This window comes from Alligator sinensis, unplaced genomic scaffold, assembly GCF_000455745.1.
Source record: "Alligator sinensis unplaced genomic scaffold, ASM45574v1 scaffold876_1, whole genome shotgun sequence".
Classification (NCBI taxonomy): domain Eukaryota; kingdom Metazoa; phylum Chordata; order Crocodylia; family Alligatoridae; genus Alligator; species Alligator sinensis.
Genome location: NW_005841938.1, coordinates 3179629 through 3198148, shown reverse-complemented (window position 1 = coordinate 3198148; position 18520 = coordinate 3179629). Strand labels below are relative to the sequence as shown.

The following is an 18520-nucleotide window of genomic DNA, read 5'->3' as shown; positions in this document are numbered from 1 at the left end:
AGGACTTCTTGGCCTCATTTACTGCCTCTTCTTTACATACTAAAGATGAGCTTTCACTTGCTCCTGCCTGACCCCTAACGGTTGCAATGAATACTTCCAAAAAGCCAAGTTTTCTAATTGGGTTCTGCTACTCTTTCATGTGTCTTCCACTTGTGTTTTAATTCAAAGACTGTAGCAATGCAATATGCAGATCAGCTAATATGTCAAATCTGTGCAAGACCCTTGAAGTCTATTTTACCATCTAGTGCACGGTACTAGAAATGGCTTGCATGATTTTGCAAATTGGCTGAAATCAATTTTGCTCCTTTTTCTCTGGGTTGCCATTCACTCTCAAGTAAGCAAGGGCATTGCAGACTTTGGCCCTGAATGTATTTCTTGGAAAGAAACACTGTCCTATCTTAGGGTTTTGTACTGACCGTAACAAATAGCAGAGGGATAGGATAGGATAGGATACGATAGGATGCCAGGCATCCCTAATGGTAGAGGGTGGCAACAGCAAGTTACCATTAATGAGCAATCATGAATTAAACTGAAAAATAATTGATTTCTGTGTCCTGGCTGCTAATGGTTTTGTCAGGTGTAGAGATTTGGAGTGCAGATTTATCGGTAGTATCTTGAGTATCAAGAGAAAAGGAACTAATGAAGAGAGAATACAAACAAATTCTACCAGCTCCATTTGAACTTGCAGGAGGTACTCAGCAACTCTCAGGATCGGGCCAAAAATGTAGATTTGGTACACAACAGGCCAACAAAATGACTCCCAAGGCAAATGCAAACAATGTTTGGTCAGTGCAACTCTTGCCTGTAGAGTTCTCTCAATAGGATGTTTCTATTAATGGGGACAGGCAGAATCTCCTGTGTCAGCAGGAATGCTGCAATTGTATATTAGGTGAGTATGCCCTTTTAGGAAAGCTCTATTTGTTTAGAGAAAAGTTTGTAGTAAACAGCAGCCTGACTGCCATGTGTCATATTCCAGGGTGACAACAGATTAAAGACACATGGAGCGAGAAAATGTTTTAAGATGTACTTGCAAGGTTCCTGCTGTGCGGTGAAGCAGACTATAACACTTAATGGCATACTGATGACATGCTAGGATTATATCAACAATAGCAGGTTTGTATTTTGGGCAGATACTTTCAGGTAATGTGAGAAATAAACAGTCAGAAAAACTTGAGAGTTGCATTATGGTAGTGCAGGTTTTGAAATATTTAATGTTCACTATATCGTGAAAAGATAAGCATGTTCCAGAGTCAATCAGATCTTGGACACTGCCAACGTCTAGCTGGGTTTTGATTTTTTTTTTTTTGTGAAAGTTTATTTGTATTGGAAGAGAGGATCAGGCTCTCTCAAATTCTTAGAACATGATTTTCACCATATGGGGCTCCCAACTGCAGCCAGCAAACTACTTTCAAATGCTATAGTATTTCACTGAGGCCCCATTTCTCCTCTGCAGGATATGAGTATGTCTTCTTGATGTCTTTGGGAGACACTTGTATCCTGCTGGGCAGAACAAGGCCCCAGAGCTGTTTGCATACAAAAATGGCCAACAATCATTCAAAAAGATGATTGTAGATGAGCTCTTTATTATTATTATCATTAGTGTTATCACACTGCGTGGGACCCTGCTGTGCCAGGTGTACCAAAGAACAAAAAGACAGTCTCTGCTTCCTGATAGGACTGACAAATGATCTTTATGCAGCTCTTGTCCTTCAGCAGCTGTCTGACCTAAACAGTTGTGCTATGCTTTTTCAGTCCACTCAGAGAAGAGACAGCATGTGTGAGAGATTGTTTAGGATACAATGATTTTTTTTCAAGTCTCTTCATTAGCTAGGATGTGCCACTATATGCAGGAAGATGGCCATTTGTGTGGATAATCCCCACTTCCTGGATTCCCTCCTAGTTTGTATGAGAATGCTGAGATCGTTTCGAAACAGCTCTTCAGAAAAAAATAGCCTTTACCCTAGACTTGCACTTTGCATTTTCGGCAGTAAATCAAAAGCCTTCATCAGAAAAGCAGTTTTGATCAGGGCATGGTTCATCGCTTCCCCTTATGCTGAATAGACTACTGAAATGCGAACCAGAAAGGGAAAGATATTGAGTATACAGATTTTCAGCTACCCTACATATTTATCTGCTTAGCGATCTAGGAAATTCTTGCCCCAGTTCTAAAAATATATCGTTAATGAACTATTATGTAGTGCAGTCCTGGCTGAAGAGAGAGAAAAAAAAGATTCCACTCCTCACTGCAATGTTGACTTTACATTCTCTTTTGTACATTAGGAGTGGGTCTGACACTGGTGCCCCTTTTCAGAGCAGCCCTTCTTGCAACAGCATTGAGGACCTCATGGGAAACATTCTGTGAATGTCAGGCTCAGAGGACTGAGAGAACTGTTGAATAGTCATGCTGCCTATTGCTTTTTTTTTGAAGCCTGCAAAGCGTTAATGCTTTAATCTTGTACACAAGGCCAGCAGAGATGGAGTCTATCTGTAATGCTCTCCAAATCAGAACAGACCCAGAAGGATGAAGTTCAATCTTTAAATCCTTCTCTGCAGAGCTATTTTTAACCTTCAGTTCACAAAATGGATCCGTACGATGGCTCTAGAGCTTTCTAACAGAATCCTACCTATTACACTTGACAATGCCAGATGTTTGTCTTCAAATGCATTTAGAACTAAAGCTTTCTCGCATGATTTCCTGTGCAGTATGATAGAAATAATTTAATATGACAGAACATATCCATTCACATGGGTAGGAAAACTGATTCTACCCTTCCCAACTTTCCCCTCCCCCAAGAGAGAGAGAGAAAAATCTTCATTTGTCAAATGAAGCTAGCTGAAAGTCAAGTTATTGGTAGCGGGATTCAGACCATAACTGCAAATTAGATACAGCTATTAAACATGCAACATACCATGGCTGTACAGCAATAAAAATGCCTTAATAAATTCAATGAGCTTGCTGTGAATATTTTGCGCTTTCATTTAATCTACTGTAATTCCGGGAGTCCTGGCATTTCTGGGAAATTTTAAAATCTTATCACACAGCCTTCTTCACATGACATTTCAAGCACTCCTGACCATAGATGGTAGAAGAGGTTTCTGCGTCTTGGAGATAAGGTATTCACAAGAAACATAACCTGGCCAGAGACACTTATTTAGCATTTTTCAAAATGTCCCAGCAAACGGGTAAAAGAGAATGGAAACATTTGTTGTAATGACTGTTCTCACCGTAATTCCCAAGTCTCTCCAAAAATTCTTGAAATGTTTAGGGCCACTTGGAAGTTAGTCTGTCTATCCTGGATTTGCATTCACAGCAAATTTGTGTGTGATTTGCATTCACACACACTCCCAAATATAGGTAAATAATGAAAATGGACAGCCATTTGGATGTTCTTGATTGGAAATTGTGTTGTAAATCGCTATGATTTTTTACCTTCCATCTCCGACCAAATATCAGCTAACAATGGGTGTATGGGGAAAACACGTGTAGCATTTCCTAAATTTATCTCAAAAATAAAACTGCATTCTCATTCTCTTGGAACAACATTATGACCTTCCTTAACACTGGGTTAAAATATAAATAGGAATGCTGCAATTGTATATTAGGTGAGTATGCCCTTTTAGGAAAGCTCTATTTGTTTAGAGAAAAGTTTGTAGTAAACAGCAGCCTGACTGCCATGTGTCATATTCCAGGGTGACAACAGATTAAAGACACATGGAGCGAGAAAATGTTTTAAGATGTACTTGCAAGGTTCCTGCTGTGCGGTGAAGCAGACTATAACACTTAATGGCATACTGATGACATGCTAGGATTATATCAACAATAGCAGGTTTGTATTTTGGGCAGATACTTTCAGGTAATGTGAGAAATAAACAGTCAGAAAAACTTGAGAGTTGCATTATGGTAGTGCAGGTTTTGAAATATTTAATGTTCACTATATCGTGAAAAGATAAGCATGTTCCAGAGTCAATCAGATCTTGGACACTGCCAACGTCTAGCTGGGTTTTGATTTTTTTTTTTTTGTGAAAGTTTATTTGTATTGGAAGAGAGGATCAGGCTCTCTCAAATTCTTAGAACATGATTTTCACCATATGGGGCTCCCAACTGCAGCCAGCAAACTACTTTCAAATGCTATAGTATTTCACTGAGGCCCCATTTCTCCTCTGCAGGATATGAGTATGTCTTCTTGATGTCTTTGGGAGACACTTGTATCCTGCTGGGCAGAACAAGGCCCCAGAGCTGTTTGCATACAAAAATGGCCAACAATCATTCAAAAAGATGATTGTAGATGAGCTCTTTATTATTATTATCATTAGTGTTATCACACTGCGTGGGACCCTGCTGTGCCAGGTGTACCAAAGAACAAAAAGACAGTCTCTGCTTCCTGATAGGACTGACAAATGATCTTTATGCAGCTCTTGTCCTTCAGCAGCTGTCTGACCTAAACAGTTGTGCTATGCTTTTTCAGTCCACTCAGAGAAGAGACAGCATGTGTGAGAGATTGTTTAGGATACAATGATTTTTTTTCAAGTCTCTTCATTAGCTAGGATGTGCCACTATATGCAGGAAGATGGCCATTTGTGTGGATAATCCCCACTTCCTGGATTCCCTCCTAGTTTGTATGAGAATGCTGAGATCGTTTCGAAACAGCTCTTCAGAAAAAAATAGCCTTTACCCTAGACTTGCACTTTGCATTTTCGGCAGTAAATCAAAAGCCTTCATCAGAAAAGCAGTTTTGATCAGGGCATGGTTCATCGCTTCCCCTTATGCTGAATAGACTACTGAAATGCGAACCAGAAAGGGAAAGATATTGAGTATACAGATTTTCAGCTACCCTACATATTTATCTGCTTAGCGATCTAGGAAATTCTTGCCCCAGTTCTAAAAATATATCGTTAATGAACTATTATGTAGTGCAGTCCTGGCTGAAGAGAGAGAAAAAAAAGATTCCACTCCTCACTGCAATGTTGACTTTACATTCTCTTTTGTACATTAGGAGTGGGTCTGACACTGGTGCCCCTTTTCAGAGCAGCCCTTCTTGCAACAGCATTGAGGACCTCATGGGAAACATTCTGTGAATGTCAGGCTCAGAGGACTGAGAGAACTGTTGAATAGTCATGCTGCCTATTGCTTTTTTTTTGAAGCCTGCAAAGCGTTAATGCTTTAATCTTGTACACAAGGCCAGCAGAGATGGAGTCTATCTGTAATGCTCTCCAAATCAGAACAGACCCAGAAGGATGAAGTTCAATCTTTAAATCCTTCTCTGCAGAGCTATTTTTAACCTTCAGTTCACAAAATGGATCCGTACGATGGCTCTAGAGCTTTCTAACAGAATCCTACCTATTACACTTGACAATGCCAGATGTTTGTCTTCAAATGCATTTAGAACTAAAGCTTTCTCGCATGATTTCCTGTGCAGTATGATAGAAATAATTTAATATGACAGAACATATCCATTCACATGGGTAGGAAAACTGATTCTACCCTTCCCAACTTTCCCCTCCCCCAAGAGAGAGAGAGAAAAATCTTCATTTGTCAAATGAAGCTAGCTGAAAGTCAAGTTATTGGTAGCGGGATTCAGACCATAACTGCAAATTAGATACAGCTATTAAACATGCAACATACCATGGCTGTACAGCAATAAAAATGCCTTAATAAATTCAATGAGCTTGCTGTGAATATTTTGCGCTTTCATTTAATCTACTGTAATTCCGGGAGTCCTGGCATTTCTGGGAAATTTTAAAATCTTATCACACAGCCTTCTTCACATGACATTTCAAGCACTCCTGACCATAGATGGTAGAAGAGGTTTCTGCGTCTTGGAGATAAGGTATTCACAAGAAACATAACCTGGCCAGAGACACTTATTTAGCATTTTTCAAAATGTCCCAGCAAACGGGTAAAAGAGAATGGAAACATTTGTTGTAATGACTGTTCTCACCGTAATTCCCAAGTCTCTCCAAAAATTCTTGAAATGTTTAGGGCCACTTGGAAGTTAGTCTGTCTATCCTGGATCTGCATTCACAGCAAATTTGTGTGTGATTTGCATTCACACACACTCCCAAATATAGGTAAATAATGAAAATGGACAGCCATTTGGATGTTCTTGATTGGAAATTGTGTTGTAAATCGCTATGATTTTTTACCTTCCATCTCCGACCAAATATCAGCTAACAATGGGTGTATGGGGAAAACACGTGTAGCATTTCCTAAATTTATCTCAAAAATAAAACTGCATTCTCATTCTCTTGGAACAACATTATGACCTTCCTTAACACTGGGTTAAAATATAAATGTTTACATATATCAGTAAATTCAGTAGAGAAACACTTTACAATATTATAACGTAACGGTAAAGCATTATAAGCCCAAATAACTCAGTTAGTTTTGCACACTTCTGAAACCCCAACAACTCTGAAATTTCTCACCCAATCTGTCTTACATTTCCCAGAAAATATCAAATTCTGGCACAAGCTGATAACTAAAACATTACAGGTACACTGCCTTCAATTTAACAAAGGTGTGGGCTTACATGAAAAAACTGAAGCTTATAAAAGAAGACTGGCTTCAGCTTTAATTATGGCTCAAACTAATGTCTTTCTATAAATTAAAATATAGCAGAGATTTAGGATTAGAACTAGGCGGCATACCGAATGAAAATAACCTCTGCTATAATTGCTACTAATAGTTTCTTCCACCAGACTCATTACACATAAAACATCACTTCTTTCTCTAATGGACTGCTAGTAGATTTAACAGCTTTGAGAGTATTTGTTCCCCTTAGCCTTTGCATGATTTCATCAACAAGCATGAAAAATCCCTAAATGATGCTTAGCTTTGTAAAAGATTTTGAAGATCACTACCACTTTGATCAAAATTTGGCCTCTTGGAAGGAGAAACTACGCCTGTGCGGTACAAATACCCGTGTCTGTAAAGCTAGCATTCTAGACTACAGTTTGTTGCCAGGAGTTTGGCCGGCTCACTGCGGTCAACAGGAACCTTTCTACTGACTTCAATGAGTTTTGTATCAGGGCCAATGAAAGTGAGAACCCCAAGTTCCTGGAAACCCTTTACGGTACTTAATTCTCTGATACTGGACTTCCCTCTCAGAGTTAACAAATGAAACCATCTGAAAACCTTGCCATGCGTTTTATGAAGTGTGATGGATATTACTGCAAAGGGCTGAAATTACTGCCAAGCTAGCAGTTCTCTTCATGATTTCGTCGTTAAACAAGTACCCTCTTTGCTAGAAAGCTGAAAGGTAGATTTTGCAAGAAAGAAGGGAAAGGAGAAGAATTGAATTAAAAGTAAAAGCCAGATCTACTCAGCTATCACTGTAACTCTTTGAAAGATTGGCTGCATGGCAGTGAAAAAATAACTGAAATCTCCATTACAAGACATTGGCTCTGTTACATTCTATTACTGGCAATTTAATCTTTTATTTGCCCAGGCAAACTTTCCAGAATTAGATGCCTGAATTCTTATACCGGCTCTTTCTGAAACGTCTACTTATTGCCATCTTAAATCACAGAAAAAATGTTTTCTTGATTTATTAAACTGCTGTGTTCTGGAAAAACAAAGCTGATCTAGCTAGGAAGAAAGGCATGACAAAATTGCTCTCCTTTTTCAGAGTAATATACATTTCTGAAACTTTAAACTGAAAATAACCAACCAAGCAACACACATCTGGTTAGAAATAATTTAAGGAAGTAGCTAATATGTTTTCTTAAGGGAATATTAGTAATGCAATATCCTTCTATGACCTAGTTTTAATTGAAAACATTGGCAGTAATAAGGTACGATGTTTCGTTTTGTTTACTTTTTGTAGGGTTATATGCTTTCTATAAAAGTCTCACTATGATTAATTACATGACCTTCAATGAATTAGAGAGCATATCCAGTTCACATAAACAAGGTCAATTATTATTTCCCTCCATTGACAATAAGATATGTATGAGGTAGGCTACTTTGATAGCTCTGCCTAAAGTCAAGGAGGATATATAGATTACTATTGTGAGTGCACCAGGAAGGAGAAACACCGCTAATTCTAGAGACAGCTGCTAGTGTCTGAAATATTACTGACCTGCATGTCATGGCTGAGACACATAAGGCCTGAACAGCCAAACGTAAAGTAGTTCAGTATTTTGGGGGCTAGCAACTCCTGTGAGTGAAATGAAAAACAGAGTAGTGGCAAGCCATGCTAAATATTCCAGAAACCAGTTCAAAGTAGTAGACACTTGCCAACTCTCACTGAACCCACGGCCCTTACTTCTGTGATTATGCTTACTTATACCAATGGGCCAAATCACATGCACAAACAAAGTGTAGGATCAGGCCCTTCTAATCTGGAACTGCATAACCTATTTCTCGTAAAGATTTAAGAAAGAGAGAGCTGTAATGAGGTCTTTTTACTGGTTATGCTTGATCACAACTATATCTGTCATATCCCCCTGTAAAACCCACTTACAATGGAAAGGAGCCCTGGCGTAAAAGGAAAAACATTATAAATTGAAATGGAAAGAGTAAGAATGCAGTCAGCTCTGCACACTGCTATCAAATACTTTCCTATTACACCAAACTGTCAAACCGCTCCACTCAGTACTTACTCCCAAATCTGGATTTTTTCATTTATGACAGTTAATTATGAACTAAGATACCAAACATACTAATGATTCTTAATGAAAAGATACAAGATACATTGTTCCATTTATAGCTTCTATACTTCAACAATACATGTTTGACAGTTGTTGCATTCGGTGATTGTAGCACTGTTAAAACTAGTGACTGACTATCTTTTCTTTCAGGAAGTTGCAAGTAATATCGATCATTTTTTATTATTAATCCATACAGGCCCGTCTTCCACCTCTGAGAAGACAGTTCATTCAAAATATAACTACTAAAAAGGCCTGAAGAAAAGACTAATTTTATATTGCTCAGGGAAATGGATAATCTTTCTGCTGGAATGTTATTTCCTTTTTCTTTTGGCCTTCACATCATGTCTAATTCTTTCCCTTCAGCCAATATAACTCTACTGACAATATTTTTTCCCAATTGATGCTGCTGAAATCAACAGAAAAATGAGCATTAATATATTTATGTTGTTAAAAGGTTGGACTACAAGAATAACCCTTCTCTGTAGACTAGAATATGAGGCAGGATGGAGGTGTGTGAGCTTAAGATGTGCTTTTTCCTTCTATAACAAGACTTTTAGCATTATAATTAGTTTTTTTCTGTGCAACTTCTCCTGTTGTGTCAGCTATTTCAGTTATGAAATAAGAGCATGGGTACATCAACAGTGAAGCCCTAACATGGGCTGATGATCAACATCTTAAATCATAAGCATAAAATGCCCTTTCAGCTCTTGATTCCAAAACAAGCTCTAAATACTATGAGTATATGAACACTTACAGCAATTTTTAATCAAGTGAGGATTTGTCCAGATTTGTTTCCTTCTGAGACGTCTTCAATAATCACGAGTTAGGTTTACTGATATATTTCTTGCCAATGGCCTTGTACAGATGTTCAGTTTCTCCTGGGAGAGTTGCTGATCTCCCAGGAGAAATCACGAGTGTACGAATATTCAGGCTTTTTCTCCCAAAGCAAAAACAGGCCAGTCCAGGAGAAAAATAACCTGGCAAATAACCAGGGTTAAAATCACTCCCAGGAGAGTTTCTCCTAGGAAAGTGAATGTCTGTACATGCTGAATGTTTCATGTACAACTGCTGAAACATTCTGCCCTAAATTGCCAAGTGAAAGGTGAAACTGAGAAACAGTGCAAGAGAGGAAAAAATTATAGAATATATATACATATATACACATACACACACTCACAGTCTACTTCTAGAATGGCACGGACAGATTTAGCAAGGTCTTTCGCTTCAGCTCCAAGGGCTGCTGTGACAGTACGTCCATTCTTCCCCAGTCGTGCAAGTAGTGTCTTAGCTGACAATGTGGCTCTTCTATCACTGAAAGGAAATAATTGTTTATTTGGCAGATTGCAAGGAGAAATATTCCTTTTAATAAAAAACTACATATTTCTTGATTGGTTTAAATCTCACTTCAGGAAAAAAAAGGATTACATTACCAAATTCCGGAGACTTCCTCAAAGATTATTTTGACTTAGTAATAAAAAGAGTTTTTGGGGCAGTTCAATTAAAACAAAAATTATGCATTTCTGAGACTGGATCCCAGAAACTCAGCTGGTGTGAATCAACACAGCTCTTACACACTCCGTGAAACAACCCAGCTGGAACCAGAATCTGGCCTGAAGTCATCTTGTGGTTATTTATATTGGAGTAACATTGAGGAGACCCAGTCATGGACCAGAGCTCCACTGTGTTAATGCGGTAGACACCCCCCCCCCCCCCCCCCCCGAAGATGGCCTTTTCATGTGTAGGAAAGCTTTATTGTTGTTTTATGATGATGATTATTATTATTATAGGTATCGCCAATGTATAAAATATTTTCTAGATATGTATTCAGTCAAAAAGAACGGGTATAGTCAGGGCAACACCAGAATCTAGAAGACCCACCTTCCATCTTTCACTCTGTCTGAGACTTACTGTGAGACATAGGGAAGTTACTTCTGCTCAGACCCTGTTAAAGTGGCTATGAAAAGCTGATGAATTCCCTGAATACTCTCAGGCATTCTGATAGCACCAGTCATTCATCATTCTGATAGCCCAAGTCATGCATGGAGATCCAACAGAGATAATAGCCATACCTCCAGCCCAGATATATAAAATTATGTTTCCCATAAATACACACTCAAGGGGCTAGTAGAAGGGGAGAAGAGTAGGGGAAGGGAAGACTATGTTAAAAATACAACTTAAGGTGCAAACTGGTGATGAAAGGGATTCTGGATGCAACACAAATCAATCCAGCACTTCCTATAGCAAGTGAGAATTTTGACATTTGCAATATAAATCACAAGTCCACATAAAAGGGTCCAAAGGCTCCAATCTTGACTTTTAAAAACTGCAGTTGCTCCCTATGAAGTTAATAGGGTTACTTTAATGAAAATGGTGTCATTATAATAAGGATTAAAATTAGGTTTTTTTATGAATTGACACCACCTACTTTGAGAAGTTGTGGAGTAGTGTATAAATAAAAAATGATGATAACAAAAGTTCAATTTGTATTATCATGCTAGTCACGCATAAAGAAAAAAAATGTAGTGAAAAATAGCTGGACTCCTGAAACTCAAATGTACATGTGGTTCACTAAATTTCACTGTAGCCCAGGACATCTATTGAACTGCTTATATTAATGACCCTGTTATTTGCAAAAAACTGCAAACCTACCAAAAAAGAGGCAAATTAGTTTTATTTTGCTGTTCTTCAATTTAAACAGATGTTTTGACTTCTCAAAGATTTTTAAGCATCTTGACTACAACTCAAAATGGATGGTCTGTAGAGCTGCGTAAAGCTTCGGTCCCGGATTTGATTCAGCGGAGATTCGGCCCAATTTGGTGGCCAAGTCTCTGAATCTGAATTGAATCAGAGGACCCTTTAATCTCTCTGAATCGAATTGGAACCCTCTGAGTTGATTCGGAGAGATTCGGAAAGATTTGGCAATTCGGATATAGACACAGCTTTAAATGTTTTTTCTACATAGCTCTAAGTACCAGCGCAGCTCGTGAATGCTGTGATGCTGGGGTGCATGGAGTGTCTCACGAAGCATGGGGGGCACCCAGGGTCCTCCTGCGGCCAATCGCTGAGCTGGGGGGGGGTGCGGGGGGGGCACCCTGTATGCTCGATGGCAGACCCAGAAGTGGACTGGAAGTACTTCTGGTCCACTTCCAGGTTCACTGCTGAGCATGTGGAGGGTCCCCCTGTGCTCCTGTGGGACACTCCATCTGCCCCAGCATCGCAGCATTCACGACCCATGCTAGTACCTCGAGGTGCGTAGAAAAAACTTTTAAAGCTGTGTCTATGTCCGAATCAGCATCGAACCTTCAGATTCAGCCGAATTGAATAGGGCCCACTTTGCACACCCCAATGGTCTGGATCCTGAATCCATTAAGAACTTTCTTAAGTACTTTCCTTTATGGGTATTGTCTGCTGCCACTGAAATTCTATTTTATCTATCATATTTACTCAAATACAAAATGAGGCCCCCTCTCTCCCCTGAAATGGCATGGGGAAAAATGCCCCTCATCTGATAATGGCATACAAGGAAGTCTCACTACATACATTGTCTATCATTAAAGTGCTGTGAAAAGCAGCATGTGCTCAGCAATGGAAACCAACTATGAAGCTGATTAAATGCAGCCAATACTGAGTATGACTATAAAACACATGTCCCACATTGGGCAAATGTGCTGATGGGAACCAACCACAAGGATAGGTTAGTGCAATCCATCTGAAGAAGACATATGCTAGTGCCCATTAAGTGCAAATCCCCTCATTGCTGACTCTTTTTCAAAGCATAGTGAAGCACAATGTTGAAGTATACAGTTCACTGGAATCTCTCTGTCACACCCACTCTTAGGCTTCCACATATGAATAGTGTGGCCCTGCTCACTATAAAGTGAAGACAGACCAAGTTGCCCTGCACATACATTTTTGGAGAATCCCAGGACTTGTGACAAGAACGCCTGGTTTCAGTCATGAGTGGACTAATTATCACATGGATCCTTTGTGGGGGGCATCTGAAGTATACACACACATACTGAACAGTGCTGAGCTGTGGGGTCACCATGGAGGGCAGGGCCACATTAAATGTATGCTCCACGCTGAGAAAGGAGGTGACAGAGAGATTCTGGGTGAACTGTATGCAATAGCGTGGTTCACCATAGCTTGCAATGCTGTTGACTCAGGTGAAGCCCAGCCCAGTGATATAAGTAGGTGCCACAGTGCTTTTCAAAAGTGTGTTTATGAAACATCTCTGCTAAAACTTGCAGCAGTTTCAAAAAAAGGTAACATGCATCAGAACACTGGAACGGGTTACCCAGAGAGGTCATGGGATCTCCATCCTTGGAGGTTTTTAAGACCTGGGTAGACAAAGATTTGGCTGGAGTGATCTAGCTGGGGACGGTCCGTTTTGAGCAAGGAGGTGGACTAGATGACCTCCTGAGGTCCCTCCCAACCCTAATTTTTCTATGATTCTATGAATTTTGGATGAACTAAATCTATGTACTATATGTAAATTGCTACAGGCATGTTTAATTTCAAGATTACTGTTTTCAAATTTGCTCCTCACTTCCACATGCTCAGGGAGAGCAGGGTCTGACAGTAAGGGGAGGGGCAAGGTGGTGGCAGGGGAAAAAGTTTTCAGGAAGCAGAGAGCAAAGGGCTACCTGATCTCCCAGATTTATTTTCCCTGCTGTAGCTGTGGGAGGGGGATAAATTCAAGGCAAACGTCCAATAATTAGATTCTATACCTGGAAAATTGTAAGAAATTAAAAAATTTTCCATATACAGAAACTAATTATTGGGGTGTTGTCTTATAATTAGGGTCGTCTTCAAGTAAATACAGTAGACACTACCACTTTGTTTACATTACACTGCTATTCTTTTCGTGGGAGTACCTCTGTAATGCACAACAGTTAAAAAAAATTATATGAATAGGCAACCTGACCCTACTTCCACTGGAATCAATGGGAAGCGTGCTGTTGGCTTCAATGGGAAAAGGAGAAAATTCAGAAGGGAACTGAACTGAGAAGGAACACCCAATTTTCTCCTGTAGTATTTGCTTGCACATGGCTTGAAGCGAATCCCCTTTCTGGCAGATTGAGGTAGGTGATTTCTCCCTACTCTTTTTGGGAGTGGGATCTTGTGGCAAGGGCAGCTTGGTTCGGGGCCAGGGCAGAACCATGATCTGCAGCCTGCACGCTCTGGGCAGGGGCGTGCAGGCAGTGGATCGTGGCTCTGCCTTGGCTCAGGACTATGTTGTCAGTGATGTAAGGAGCTGGGGAAGAGCTGTGATCTGCAGTTTGCACACTCCGGACAGGGGCACGCCAGCAGCGGATCATGGCTCTGCCATGGCCCTGGACCAAGCTGCCCCTGCCACAAGAACCCAGCAGCTCCAAAGCAGCCCCATGCCCTGCCCTGACGTGTGTCCTGCCAGCTCAGCTGGGGCAAGTCTCCATGGCAACCCCAGCCTTGCAGCTGTAGCTGGGGTTTGCATGGAGACTGGCTCCAGGCATTCAAGCAGGGGTTGGTGGGAAATGGAGTCTGGCTGCCAGCCGGATCTGCCATTTTGCCCACCCCTGGCTTAAGATGGGTTTCTGGGCCTTCTAATTCTGCCACAAAGGTTGTCATATTGTATCATATCAACACAAGTACTTTAGATGCTCTTACCTTAAAGCTGACAAAGAGGAGTTTTCTGACAGGGCTTCGTGTACAATCTGTTGGCAAGTGTTAAGGAAATGCATAGTTAATATTTCAGAAGTTCAATGTACCCGCCTGCATTGCTTTGTTGTCTACTTACAGATTTTCCCTCCCTCCTTCCATGAGCTTTGTGCTTATACCCCTTAATGCTTTATCCATAGAGAATGATCAGAGGTAACACTTTGCTCCTGTCACGGGACAGGTAAACAAAAACTGGCATATAAAATGCATATAATGATGTCTCCCTGCACATACATGGCACACGTTTTCCTACTTTAAACCTTTCTGTTATGCAAAGCAAATATATTAATGGGCCATAACTTCAGTGACTATAACCTGTTCAAGCAGCACAGAGAAAAACTGGCTAGTAAAATAGTACTAAATAAGGTAAACTGCATTAAACATATACAAAGCTACCATTTTGGCTTCCAATATATTTTCAAAATAACCTCTACTTAACGATTTATAGCTTTCCTTTAATTTCCAAACATGAATTTAGTTAACATTTTGAGAGCAGCAACTTGAACTCTAAAGGTTTGTTTCTTTTCATTTTGAATTTTTTTTCCCAAGGGAATTTTTTATAGTCATGGATATGACCTTATGAAACATTTTGGTTCCATTAACACCTTTTTTTGATGAAAAGCTATTTTAACAAAAATTCTCATTCAATCTACTTGCAACGCACACAGCAACAAACAGGATTCACAAACTGCTACATCAAATTCTGCTGTCACATCCTATTCCAGCAGGTTGCTTAAAATTGTGAAACTGTTTCTTTAAGGCAAAATGAATATCATTATACTCTATATATCATGGTCATACACCAGATGTATTATCTTGTATATTTCCTATATAAAAACGTTGTTGAAGAAATTGGAAGTGGAAAAATTACCTCTGTGAACTGCAGCAGTTTTTCAGTGGCCACTTCAAAGGCTTTCCTAGATGATTCTGATTTCCGTAGTTGGCAGTCTAGCACTGTGATTCTCTTTTTTAAATCATGTGCACTTTCCTGGCAAAGGAATTCAGTCAGTATCATTGGATTAATTCTAAGACTTTATCAATTTCTCTTATTTGTCATTTTTCTACTTTCTCATACGACAGGTGACAGGGGTAGGGAGGGCAAATCTAACGTTTTTAGGGTAAAAACCCCCACAAATTATTGTTTGATTAAAAAAGGACTACGAAGAACTAAAAATAGCCTCTAAAATAATACTATTCTTTGAAAATAAACTCTGTTCAAAGCCATTTTAGTAAGCCTGTAGATGTTGAATGGTTTCCCCCGACCCTGCTGTTTTCCCATCTCTAGGGCTGTGTTCTGCTTTCCTTCAAGTCCAGTGAAACTATCTCTTTTTCCCACATGGCTTTCTAGCTTTAGAGCTGACAGTGAACCCACTGAACAGAATAGTTCTGATTCAGCTATTTATTAGAGAGGGATTTGGGAATCAGATCTCCCACAGTGATCAAGGTGCTGCTGTGAGACACTGCTGAGAGTCACCACTCCTCTCTACATTTTGCTTTTTTTTCCCAGAAAGAGATACAATGAAGAGCTGGATCTCCTAGTAGTCCCCTAGACCACGTCCAGATGAGCGTGGATGTTTGGTTTCCTGGGGATAACTAGCAGCGGCACACCTTGAGTCATGCACCCTCTGGCATGCAGCAGGATACCCTGAGTGGGGTAGGGGAGGCTGGGACCAGCAACGGGATCTCCCTGGGTCAAACCCAAAAGGTAGCAGCGTGGGAAGTGCCTGAATGTGCAGTGTGTGGTACAACAGACAGGTCTGCAATGCCACATACCACACAGCAGTGCTCATCTGGACATGGCCCTAGAGTGCCGATTCAAACATGATGGATCAAGAAAATCAACTCGTCATTCAAACGCTTATGGCTAAATACTCAGTTAATGACAAAAAAAGGAAGAAGAATGCACCATATACTGCATTCAGTATTTTGACAAATGTAGACTTATAACATACAGGAGAAAAAAAGAGAGTATTTTGAAAAAAAGCACAGCTTAGTTACATGAGAACTGGATGCTGCCCTTTTATTTTTGCTAAGTGGGGACTGGTCCATTTATTCTGCGCATCTATAAAGCATGAATGATAAAAGTGTGCATTAACAAAGTTCTGTTGTATTAACCTATGTACTCTGAGACAGAAAGCTGTGGCATGCTTTGAACAAGGTTAAACAACTGAGATTTTACTATATGCATGTGTATAATCCACTGATCAGTGTTTCTTACGCGCTGTGCCTGATCTGTAGAGGATGTTAGTAACTCTCCATGACACACGTGGTGCTGCAGAATGTTATGGAGAAGTTCCTCTTTGGAAAAGGAACATTTCTGGGGCAGATTTACCATTTTGGTGGTGTTACAAATAGCATGAACATATTCATGCCCACTCTTCAAAGTGGTCAAAGTGCTACAAATGTAATGTGTTTCCATATCCTAAGTCTGTTACAACCTTAGCTATAAAACCTGACTCAAGCCCTCAAGATGTAGACACTCTTGCTTTCAACTCCACGAGTCCTTGTTTCAATTCCTGTGTGATAGGATGAAGGATGATCTTGGGCACGTTCCTATGTTTGAGCTGTACACTGATCAGAAAATTTGAACCAAACTATGTCCTAGCAGAAAGGGCAGAAAATGTTTTTGCTTGAAAAAACAAACACAGTTTACGCTAGGTGAGTGTCTCCAAAACCCTACAGTCTGAATCAATCTTAGTGGAAGGCTTATAACTTCTACAAAGCACCTTTTTAGTATTAAATATATTGTCATTGGAAGCACACAAATACACATTTATAATAGTTTTGTTTGGCAGGATCCCCAGCATCCTGAACTTCAGAGTCTGCTTGATTAGACAGCCTCTGTATGGCATTGTATATCTCACTGTTCAGTATTGAAAAAGGAGCTCCTAAGCCTACTTTGGATTTTATTAAATGCAGCCAATTGCAGTTGTTTTACTAAGTACAGTTGTCTCTTTTTAGCTTTAAGATGTTATCTAACGGCAAAGTGGAGCAAAGCTCTTCTTAAAGCCCTGTACCGAAAGAACAAGAAAAGAACAAGGTGAACTGATCAATACCTCTTACGTAAAACTACTGGCTGCATATGTTAAATAAAAAGAGTTCAAAGCTTCCGACTTACAGGGCCTGATGCTCTACTGCCTTGCTCCTTGTATCGTTGCTTACATCAAAGGCAAGCATTTTACACCAACTTTGTACTGCTACTGGGGCTTATCCCGAACCTACTGGAGTGTTAACATTGAAAAGGATGAATGGAAAGCCAGGCCCCAAGTCATATTTCATAAGGGCTCAAGACCAGATTTCTGAATGCTCACCTCAGAAATTGTCAAAAACGTTTAATAGCCAACATGAACCAACCACAATTGGCATTTTTGAAAATCAGGGCACTTATATCAGCACTAATATGGGAGCTGATTTCTTGAAAATATGGCCCTAAGTGGCTACACAAAAGGCATGGAAGGCAGTGGAGTATCAGTTTTCTGAAATTTATAGCTCCAGTACCACCATTTTATTTTTCAATACTGAACTCATTTTCAAGACCATAAGAAAGCAGGGCTGGAAGGGACTTCCTAAAGTAATCCAGCCTCCTGTTAAAGGCAGGAGCACCCCAGACTAGAGTATGCAAGTCAGCTGTCTGTCTAACCTGCTTTTAAAAATTCCCAGTGATGGAGAATCCACAACCTCTCTAGCTGGCCTGTTCCAGTGCTTGAATACCCTCATAAAATCGGGAAGTTCCCTCTAATCTCCATCTAACCTATCATCACCCTTCAGGTCTTTGAAGGCTGTTGTCAGACCCCCACTTAGTCTTCTTTTCACCTGACTAAATGACCCCAATTTTTTCAGCCATTCAGTAGAATTCATATTTCCTGGCCTCTTCTAATTCTTGTTACTTTCTGCTGGACTCTTTCCAAACTGTCTATATCTTTTTGAAGTTTGGGACTCAAAACTGAACACAATACTCTAGGTGAGGCCTCACCAGTGCTGAACAGAGGGAAAGAATCACTTCTCTTGCAAGTAACCTTCTTGTTAATACAACCTAGTATACTGTTGGCCTTTTTTGGCAACAAGAGCATACTGTTGGTTCATACTAAGATTATAGTCTACTGTAATCCCGCAGGTCCTTCTCTGCAGTACTGCAGCCTAGCTAATCAGATGAGAAGGGTGAACTTTC

General features: G+C 40.0%; 1 protein-coding gene across 5 annotated transcripts in view; it reads right to left on the bottom strand.

Annotated features, from left to right (window-relative positions):
- The window catches only part of STXBP4 (syntaxin binding protein 4), a 131565-nt gene that overhangs the window by 45925 nt on the left and 67120 nt on the right, over positions 1-18520 (bottom strand). For all 5 annotated transcript variants that reach the window (XM_025199178.1, XM_025199177.1, XM_025199179.1 and 2 more), the window contains 3 exons: positions 15224-15340; positions 14302-14348; positions 9830-9963 (listed from right to left, as the gene is read on the bottom strand). In XM_025199178.1, the coding sequence (XP_025054963.1) occupies positions 9830-9963; positions 14302-14348; positions 15224-15340 (298 nt within the window). The remainder of the gene's footprint in view (positions 1-9829; positions 9964-14301; positions 14349-15223; positions 15341-18520) is intronic.